At 36.9% G+C, this 10,818-nt stretch overlaps 1 protein-coding gene across 1 annotated transcript; it reads right to left on the bottom strand.

Annotated features, from left to right (window-relative positions):
- Window positions 1-19: 19 nt before the first annotated feature.
- On the bottom strand, window positions 20-10,403 carry psmd4a (proteasome 26S subunit ubiquitin receptor, non-ATPase 4a). Its single transcript, XM_067411657.1, has 10 exons — window positions 10,313-10,403; window positions 5,782-5,922; window positions 5,553-5,667; window positions 4,579-4,665; window positions 4,382-4,450; window positions 4,060-4,275; window positions 1,416-1,524; window positions 823-954; window positions 672-724; window positions 20-500 (listed from the first exon to the last, which is right to left on the bottom strand). The coding sequence occupies exons 1-10, from the start codon at window positions 10,336-10,338 to the stop codon at window positions 330-332; spliced, it is 1,119 nt and encodes a 372-aa protein (XP_067267758.1). The 5' UTR covers window positions 10,339-10,403; the 3' UTR covers window positions 20-329.
- Between the last annotated feature and the right edge of the window lie 415 nt (window positions 10,404-10,818).

The following is a 10,818-nucleotide window of genomic DNA, read 5'->3' as shown; positions in this document are numbered from 1 at the left end:
ACCTGTAAGGCTTCTGATCAGATGTAATATTTTAATGGCAATAGAAAAAAAAGCAAAAACCGTTCAGATTACATTTGCATGGGATTATCAAATATTTAATCAATTGTGCACAGAGCAAAAGGGGAAAAAGCAAGCCATGTGTGAATTTTTGAGGTACCACACAACATTGCAGTAATTTGGTAGTTAATGTCTGATAACATCTCCATATGCTTCTAAAACTGCTTTTATAAGGACTTCAGCTGGCCACTTCTTGAATTCAAGTCATTTCTGCTTTTCATTGTCAAATGGCTTGTACATCAATCACAATCAGTCACAGAACACTGTTGAATTTATTTCTTCTTCTCCTCATCTTTTTTCCCCTCTTGTTTGTTACCACTCTGAGAGGCCAGGGAGCCCATGGCATTGCGGATGGCCTCATTGTTGGGGTCAACACCAGGTAGATTCTCCAGGACACTTTGGAGGAATTCTGGGTCCTGCATTACATCGTAATCATCCTCTTCCTGTAGAATTAGTCAAAAAGTATAAGGGAAAAGACAAGTCAGCTTGGAATATAAGGGACTAAATAATGTTCTGTCAAGAGGAAAAGACCTGAGAATATAATGAACAAAAAAAAAAAGTTTTTTTAGTTTACGGACACTGTGATGAGCACAGCAGACAATATTTTTAATTACCTTCGATTCCGCAGTGTCCATTGGAGCTCCCGTATCCATTGATTCTCCAAATTCTGACATAATGAGGGATAATGAGCAATATTTCATTCTATGTCATGCACACAAAGTATGTTCTTCTAAGATTAACAAGGTACAAGAGGGATGCACAAACCTCCACCTGCCAGGGACATCTGCATGGCATAGGCTATCTGCTCCTCCTCGGTCATGCTGCTGAAGTCTGGCAGTGCTGCCACACCACTCTCAGGCTGAGAGGTAGACATCTTCAAAAGAGCTTCCTCTGATTCTAAAGGGGGAGAATAAAAGTGACTGTCTGCAATGAGAATCAACTTTAAGGAAAAAAATAGGCTGCACAAAAGCATCAACTGATTCTGCATTTAAAAAAAAAAATTATATATATATATAGATAGATAGATAGATAGATAGATAGATTTGATTTCATGCTTTCAAGAGCTCTCAAAAGTAAAATAATTTAAATGATGCAAAGAAAATAAAAGAAAAAATGAAATGTGTTTTTTTTTTTGTGCAAAATACATATTTGCTTTTGAAAGGCTGTGAATTGAGAAATATGCTTTTAGCTGCCAGATGGTGTAGTTACAGCATCTTCCAGCAGGGGTGAACTGGGTCCTGCTGACCAACCAAATCATAATAATATGGCTCAAACCTGCAGTCTTCCAAATACTTGCCCAGAACCCCTGTCCTCATCACCCTTCCCTCACTATTTTAAAGATCCATACATGTCTTTACCGTCGGCGGTTGAGGAGGGAATGCCAGCCTCAGCTGCTGATTGGGCAGCCGCCCTACGAGCCTCTTCTTCCTGCCTCTGCCTTTGTTCCTCCATAGATACACGCAGTGCCTGTATATCAAAAGCAACTCGAATAAACATCTCCCCTTTCAATGTCATCAGAATAGATTTCAAGTGAGGTTGCACTAAACATTCTAAAATTGTTGCTAATTGCTTTGATCATCTGAATCAATGTTTAAAGGGTTAGTTCACCCCAAAATTAAAATTCTGTCATTACACACCCTAATGTCGTTCCACACCCATAAGACTTTTGTTCATCTTCAGAACACAAATTAAGATCTTACGTTGTCAGATTTCCTTCCATTGACTGCCTTTGTAACTACCACTTTGACGCTTCAAAAAGGTGTAGTACAAAATTTCTGAAGAGACTCAATCGCTTTATATGATGGACAAATTTAATTTAGGCTTTTACGCGCATGTAAACATTGATCAGCAAACATAAGCAGAAGCTCAACCTAACCTGAATAATGCACAAGGACAAACGTCTTCCGGAAGTCTTACATGTGTGGAACGACATGAGGGTGAGTAATTAATGACAGAATTTACAATTTGGGGTGAACTAACCCTTTAAGTAGGGGAAATTATAATTCAGTAATGCTGTTGAAGTTGTAAGTCATGCACAAACAAACAGAGCAATGCTAAAGTACCACAGAGCTTTAGTGTTCAACTATTTTGAGAAATGATGCACCGAAATTAAAGTTCTGGGCCGAGACCAAAAATTCAGGATGCAAAATGGCTGGAAAATTGAAAAAATAAATAATTATTTATGTATATATATATATATATATATTATATATATATTATTTTTTTTTTTTTTTTTTTTTTACTTATTTAGAGTTTAATTTCATAAATTTCACCTAAACACCAAAATAAACGTTTATTATTAATCCAAAATAGAATAATAGAATTATATTTCTACTTCAGTTTGTAGGTGAAATATTAACCATTTGAACAATGACTGCAATAAGTTTTTTCAAGATAGATTTATTTAAACATACATAAAAAAAATGAAGACATCACTGCCAGGTTAAGTAAAAATATAATGAGTATGTAATACAGTGCATATATTTAGCAAAATGCTGCTCTCTAGAGTATTTTTTTTTTTTTTTTTTCCTAACTAACGAGACAAAAGTGTTGCTTTGAGCGCTGTTGAGCAGATACGTAAACACCTCTGATTGGCCATTGTGTTCACGTGCTTATCAGATATGTCTGTGATTGGCTACAATGATCAAAGCACAGCAGTGTTTGAAAGCACACAGAAGTGTTTGAATTTGAAAGTGGGAGCGTTTGAAAACAGGCGTCTATCAGCGGACTGGTCCGCGACAAACACCTGCTTTCAAACGCTCCCATGTGTATCTGTGTAAGCGCTTGGTTAAAAGCTTCACTATTCACAACGTTTTTACAGCATTGATCATTGTAGCCAATCACAGACATATCTGATGAGCCGTGAACACAATGGCCAATCAGAGGTGTTTACGAATCCGCTCAACAAGCGCTCATAGTCACATTTTTAAAATTTCAGTACCGACTAGTTACCGAAGTCGGTACTTTTGACAACTCTACAGGACAAGCTGTTTTATTGATGTCTTTCCACGGTTGAAACACTGATTGAAAGATTACATTGTACATTTCAGTAAGTCATCTTTCAGCATACCGTCCAGTGTTCATTCATGTTTATTTAGTGCTATAACTAGTAGTAAAGAAAGAGGAAGAGAAGATCGGATCATGTGTGCTTGATCCGTGCTGCCGCTTGAACTGATGCAGGTACAGTGATCTGTCACGCTGTATTAAAGCATGCCAAAACATGAATTATACTTTGAATTTCATGATAAAATCAACAAAATTTGAAAGTTAAAAGAACTATTAAAAGTAACAAAGCACAAAAATTATTACGATTATTGAATGGCAGCCATGCTACAAATGTTTAGTCAAGTTTTGTTCATGCATCAACAGAAAACAGCATATACTAAAAATCTCGAAATTGAGATTTAAGAATCCATACCAGTATCGATATAATTGAGAAATTGATATCGTCAACCCAGCCTTACAGTCAGCTGACAAGCTTAACTGTTGTAGTTTATCCACGTTGTGTGCACAAAATAGTTAACTTTGTCCTATATTTTTTTTATTCAATTTTATTCATGTCATGTGTCAAATGTACTTTTTCATATTAAGTCAACCTTTTCCTGTTTTTTTTTTGTCTGGGACTAGGCTTAAGCCTAGGCTGTGAAATCGGGGGTAAATGTCTGGGCATTTTAGACTAGTTTTAGACAATGAAAACTCACACTTCTGTCAAGCTGCATAATGGTTAAACTGATAATAATAATTATTATTTTGCTCAAAATTTGCAATGATTGTTGTCAATATTTTGGTTGATGATTTCAGCCCGAAACCGAAAATTGCTGTTTTGGTCAAAAAATTTCGGTGCATCCCTAATTTTGAGGGAATAAATGCTTTACTTATTGATGTCTCTGCATATTAAACACATGTAGAAGTAGTTTCACCTTTTAAAAAATGACATTCCTCTTGTAAGTTTTTGGATTGATTCTTCAGCGCAATTATGAATTTGATTAATTTGTATATTACCAGGGCCAGCTCTGGGTCTGCACTGGGGTCCACTCCAAACTCAAAATCACTTGCACCCAGGCCCATCATGGTACCACCCTCACCAGCCAAGATGGGAGAAGAGAGCAGGGCATCAGCCAGGCTGGGCCCAGGGGGCACCGTGACCAGATGAGAACCTGTACCCTCCTTTCCATTCAGAGTGTTTACAAATGCAGTCAGTTTCTCTGTGTTCACCTCCTGAACAGATTGATTAAAAGAGACAAAGTGAAAAACTAAAGTAAAAAAAATCTGAAAGATTTTTAAGTGATAAAAATTAACAGGTAAGAAAGGTTTGACCAGTCACCTCTTCTCCAAAATTTATCACATCTACATTGACTTTTTCTTTTTTCAACCGCTTTGCCAACTTCACCAGCTGGAAAAGATTTGATAAAAAAAAAAAAGGTTTAGAACTCATATTACCTAAAATAAAAGACAGTTTGACCAACATGGAAAGATGAAAAGCATTTGTCAAAAAAAAAAAAAAAAAAAAAAACCACATACATCTTTTTCGTTGTCCTCTACTGGGCTGCCCACAAAAGCAACAATCCTCATCTTGTGATTCTTGCCTTGTCTATGCTTTAGTGCCAACTACATGTAGACATAAACAAATGTAAATGTTAGGGGATTAAAATACTACTACATTTTTCAAAGGAAATTTCCCAAAACCTGTATGACTTTCTTCTGCAGAACACAAAAGGAAAATTTCTGAAGAATTTACAGAAAGGTTTTTTTCCAAGCAATCAGAAAAAAAAAAAAATGGAGATTAAGGGTTCAACAAAGTCTCATATATTAGAAATATACATGGTAGATGCACCAAAAAACTTCTGAAGCTTTCTGAACAGCATTCCATGAAGAACTGAAATTTAAGTAATCACTCCAGATTGGCAGAATCCTGCAGGCCGGGTGAACCGCTAATATTTGAGTAACAGGTGGAATAATTTGTCCCATGCAGCCTGTATGGACAGACTGTTCACATGATATAGACAAAAGTGTTGTACTGTTTAAACATTCTCATCTTTTTATCCTTTTAATTATTACCAACTTGGGCTGTGTGCCTATTTTTCGTAAATGCATCAATTCAGAATGCCTAATGTTGGTTTGATTGCTTGTGTTACATAAGAAAATAATTTGTTGTCTACCTGATGAAGTAGATTTAATGCAGGTGTGGTTCAGGTCACGGTCTTTTTGTCAAATGGGTCGGGTACGGAATTAAATTTGTGCTGCTATCGGGTAACGTGTCGAGTGTTCTGTTAAGTAGTGCAGGGCGGGTGCAGGTTTACCAAGCAGGACCCATGCAGGACTCTGTATATGGCTTAGTATGTAGTACAGGAGTCATATGGTGCTTTTATTATGTTTGTGCGGAATGGCTTATCAATGACCAAAGGAAAGTCAAAAAGGTTTGAAAATAAAATAATGGAGAGTAAATGTCCATTTTTGGGTGAACTATCCCTTTAAGCATCAACGAATGCACTTACATGTGCCACTCGTATGCCGGTGCAGAAGGAGATTTTTCCCAGTGGCTGAACCGCATGGAGCTTGGATAGTATGCGGCCGGTATCTGGTGTTAAAGTGGTGAGGACCTCACAATTACTGCACAAAACCAAAACATTTTATGTTATAACATGCAAACATTGTCACTGACCATCAGATCATCATCTGGCTATCATACATACATAAAATAAAATACAGCACAGACACACTTACTTGGCCATTGTGATTAGGCCCACATTGTTTTCTGGGTTGCTACGGGTCTTTGAGTGACAGACAATGTTGACCGCATCCTGCTGTGCCTGTAACCTGGTGGGTAAAAAGTCTCCATTCCTCATGTATTCACTGTTGTCCACACTATAAAGACAAATGAAGACAATCAGCATGGTTCCTATTTAAAACAATCATTGAAATTAAGCAAGTGTAATGGTATAAACTGAGTGATGAGAGGCACCCAGACATTTGTATCCTTAAAACCCCCCTGTGGTGCAAATGTTTTAATGTTTATATGTCTCTCTGGTGTTTTTAATATGATTTAAGATAAACCATGTGCAAATTCATAAGTCAATGCCATTGCTGAGTTTTTTCTCCTTAAAACTGAATTGAACCAAAGACAGTCTCAAAAATGCAATTTGAAACCACCTATGTTCCCTATGTCACAAATATGTTGTCATCAATTGTGGGGGCGGGCTTTAACATATCATTAACTATGCTGCGAAGCACAGAGTTCTCAAGAGAAGCCAGGTTATCCCAGTATATTTTTCTGTTGATCTGAAAAATCAGGTACATTCAGCATTATAACGGGTGAATTATTTATATGATGTATATATTACAATATTATGATGAACTATATGCCTTTCTGATGTTCTGAGTTGTTCAAAGCATTTCTAAGAATACTGATTTTTACAACCTGTATTCCGGAAATGTTGGGACGTTTTTAAATTTGAATAAAATGAAAACTAAAAGACATTCAAATCACATGAGCCAATATTTTATTCACAATAGAACATAAATGACAAATGTTTAAACAGAAAAAAATTTACAATTTTATGCACAAAATGAGCTAATTTCAAATTTGATGCCTTCTACAAGTCTCAAAATAGTTGGAACAGTTTGAAGACATCTAGGCATTGAGGTTATGAGTTTCTGGAGTTTTGGTGCTGGAATTTGGTCCCATTCTTGCCTGATATAGGTTTCCAGCTGCTGAAGAGTTTGTGGTCGTCTTTGACGTATTTTTCGTTTAATGATGCACCAAATGTTCTCTATAGGTGAAAGATCTGGACTGCAGTCAGGCTAATTCAGCCCCCGGACTCATCTTACAACAGCTGCAGTAGGAGGTTTTGCATCGTCCTGCTGAAATACACAAGTCCTTCCCTGAAATAGACGTTGTCTGGAGGGGAGCATCTTGCTCTAAAACCTTTATATACCTTTCAGCATTCATAGTGCCTTCCAAAACATGCAAGCTGTCCATACCGTATGCACTTATGCACCCCCATACCATCAGAGATGCTGGCTTTTGAACTGAACACTGATAACACGCTGGAAGGTCTCCCTCCTCTTTAGCCCAGCAGACATGGCGTCCATGATTTCCAACAAGAATGTCAAATTTGGACTCGTCTGACCATAGAACACTTTTCCACTTTGAAACAGTCCATTTTAAATGAGCCTTGGCCCACAGGACATGACCGCACTTCTGGACCAAGTTCACATATGGCTTCCTTCTTGCATGATAGAAATTTAGTTGGCATCTGCAGATGGCACGGCAGATTGTGTTTACCAACAGTGGTTTCTGGAAGTATTCCAGGGCCCATACAGTAATGTCATTGACACAATCATGCTGATAAATGATGCAGTGTCATCTGAGGGCCCGAAGACCACGGGCATCCAATAAAGTTCTTCAGGCTTGTTCCTTATGCACAGAGATTTCTCCAATTTCTCTGAATCTTTTGATGATGTTATGCATTGTAGATGATGAGATTTTCAAAGCCTTTATGATTTGACATTGAGGAACATTGTTTTTAAAGTATTCCGCAATCTTTTTACACTCTTTCACAGCTCTGCCCATCTTTACTTCTGAGAGACTCTGCCTCTCTAAGACATCCCTTTTATAGCTAATCATGTTACAGACCTGATATCAATTAACTTAATTAGTTGCTAGATGTTCTCCCAGCTGAATCTTTGACCCCATGCCAACTTTTTTGAGACCTGTAGCAGGCATCAAATTTGAAATGAGCTCATTTAGTGGATAAAAGTGTAAAATTTCTCCATTTAAACATTTGTGTTATCTATGTTCTATTGTCAATAAAATATTGGCTCATGTGATTTGAAAGTCTTTTAGTTTTCATTTTATTTAAATTTAAAAAACATCCCAACATTTCCGGAATTCGGGTTGTAGAAGGCAGACTGAGATGGCCAACGGGAACAGGGTTTTCATAATATTGAACCTTTCGGTACGACATCCACGGTTCAATATGCGCTTGTGCGTTTTTTTTTTTTGTTTGTTTTTTTTCTTTCCCAGTTTTACGTTTAAATAATTTACGTGCGTTTTATTTCTCTCCGAATTGACTGTGTGTGCCTGTAAGTCTACAAGCGGAGATGAGGAAACTCCTCCCCGCGAGTAAATATTCAATCACTATGCTCTAAAGTTAGAACCATCATTCCACACTTTAACATGGCGAGCGGCGGTGAAGTGAGGCTACATACAGTACGAGGAAGCGCCGGCATCTTTCAAATCCGTGGTGTGGAGACATTTCGGTTTTGCCGTTGAGTATAATGCCGAGGAAGAAAAAACAGTAAACAAAAAATGACTGTCTGCAAGCATTGTTTTACACGTGTAGCCTACTCAAATGGAAACACTTCCAACATGACTTATGTTTACTGAAGTACAAGTATGTTAATTTGAAATGGTCAATTTATGTTTACTAACTTCACATGTATGTTTATTTTCAAAATGTAGGAATTTATGTGTTCCCCAGTTTGTACATGGGCTACCAGCAGCTGTGTTAATTTTAAAATAAAAAAATTATTTTATATTATACAATACACTAGGAACTAGGGGACATTTCTTTGCTTTTAAGTAAAATAAAGGAGTACTAAATCATTTTTATTTTATTTGCAATAAATCGTTTTTATTTCTTCTTTTTAACCTCTTACTGTTCCTATTACCTAAGCATAGAATAACAAAAAAACACTTGTGTCAAGCCATCAGAACCAAACTGAACCGAAAACCGTGGTTAAAAAACCGAGGTATGTATTGAACCGTGGGCTAACTGTATTGTTGCATCCCTAGCTGTTTAATAACATAGTAAGCAAAAAAGGTTAATAATATTAATTATCGTTATGTCTCCAACATTGTATAGGCTACATAAAACGTATTACCATTCTGATACATACTTATAGATGACCCTGTATAATCCACTCTTCAAATTCTTCTGAATCAGTTTCTGAATCAGTTACTATAGTAAAGCTGACCGAGTGTATTCTGAGCTTGTGTGATTGAGTGGAGATGGGGCTAATTTGCATATTCATGGTTTAAATATGCCAGCGAAGACCATGTCAATTAGATAAGCCCTAGGGACAGACCCCCTATGGCCAGCTATAAATGCACCATTCCAGGACCTGCTAGGACAACAAAGTAGTTTCATCGTGCTTACAATCACTGATAAGCCATTTGTCCACTACTGGCTAAACGGCATAATCACACCATGTTCTTTCATTTGGCCAGAGGAGAACTAACTGAGCCTGGTTTCTCCCAAAGTTTTGGGTTCCTTGCCACTGTCACCTTTGACTTGCTTAGTTTAAAATATTTATTAATATTGACTGAATGACACAATCAAAACAGTTGAGAACAAAACTTGAATTGAGCTTGATGCTGACACTGCTGTCTTCTGCATAGCTGCTTTATTGCTGATTCAACTTCATAATTTCATAATTGATGAATTTTGCAACATAAACACTGAACTGACTCCAGGTGAATAATGGCACTGCTGTCTTCTGTAGAGCTGTTTATAGCTAAACTGGACTCATTTCATAAACTTTACACAGTTATTTAATTGAACTGAATCAATACTGAACCCAATTGAGCTTAATAATGACACTATTGTCATCTGTAGAGCTGCTTTACAACAGAATTTGTCATCCTTGATGAAGTTGCTATCATTTATTGTTATTTTCCTGTGTATTACTTTGAAACTGCTTTGAAACAATCTGTATTGTATAACGTGCTATATAAATATATGTGACTTCTCTGTCTGACATTTGCAAAGCATAAAGAATCAAACACTAACACACAGTGATCTGGCTTTCATTTACATAACAGCCAGAGTAAGTGAACTGGATCCCAGCAGCAGGCAACTGCTTTAACTAAATGACAATCAAAACCAAATAAACTGACTATCTAGACAACATTAGAGTGCGTTGGACCAACAGGCACAGTCAGTATCACTTCGTGACAGTTTTGAAGACTAAATAAGATGCTATCAGACCGAGTTCACTAACTAGTGGTCACTGTTTAAGGCTCATAAATGTGTCTTCACCCGTTTCTTTATTATAGATCTATCTGCTGAATAATGACTCAGGAGAATGTCATTAACCAGAAACCGACAATTGAATTCTCTTGCTTGTTCTCAACTAAGAGCTCAAAAGTGTGACAGAACGAAAAACATATGCATTTACAATAATTCGGAGGAGTATTAACTGTACAAAAAGCGCATATATATCTAGAACATCGCGTTTGTTTATTTCTTACCAGACCATAGTACTTTCGAGAACCATCTTGGAAATCCTCTAGTCCATTTCCCAAAGAGAAGGCATCGCTGATTGGCTTACAGATGTAGGACACTGACGATATTTGTAACAGCAAAGCTGATTGGTCGACAGTTCCGTCGCTGCTTCTCTTCTCGAACGCGGCGTAGAAATGAATTTGTAAATGTGTAGCGCCAACATGTGGTGGGAGGTCACGTTTTTTGAGTACAGGAGGATAGTTGACAGACTTCACACCAAAAATTAAAATGTCCCAACCTTCATGTTGTTCCACTTTCTTTTTACTGTGAAACCCATCAAGAAATTTTAAAATTTTAAGGAAAAGGCAAAATGTTAAGGACTAACATCCTCAGTTTCTATTCACTTTCAATGCATTTTTTTTTTTTTTTTTTTGACAGACTAGTCTAGAATCTCTTTTGTTTTCACAGAAATAAGTCTTACAGGTTTGGAACAACATGAAATTAAATGTAGATGTAAACCACAAAACATACC

This window comes from Chanodichthys erythropterus, chromosome 15 (assembly GCF_024489055.1).
Source record: "Chanodichthys erythropterus isolate Z2021 chromosome 15, ASM2448905v1, whole genome shotgun sequence".
Lineage (NCBI taxonomy): Eukaryota > Metazoa > Chordata > Actinopteri > Cypriniformes > Xenocyprididae > Chanodichthys > Chanodichthys erythropterus.
Note: the sequence above shows the minus strand (reverse complement) of the source record. Positions and strands in the feature narration are given on the sequence as shown.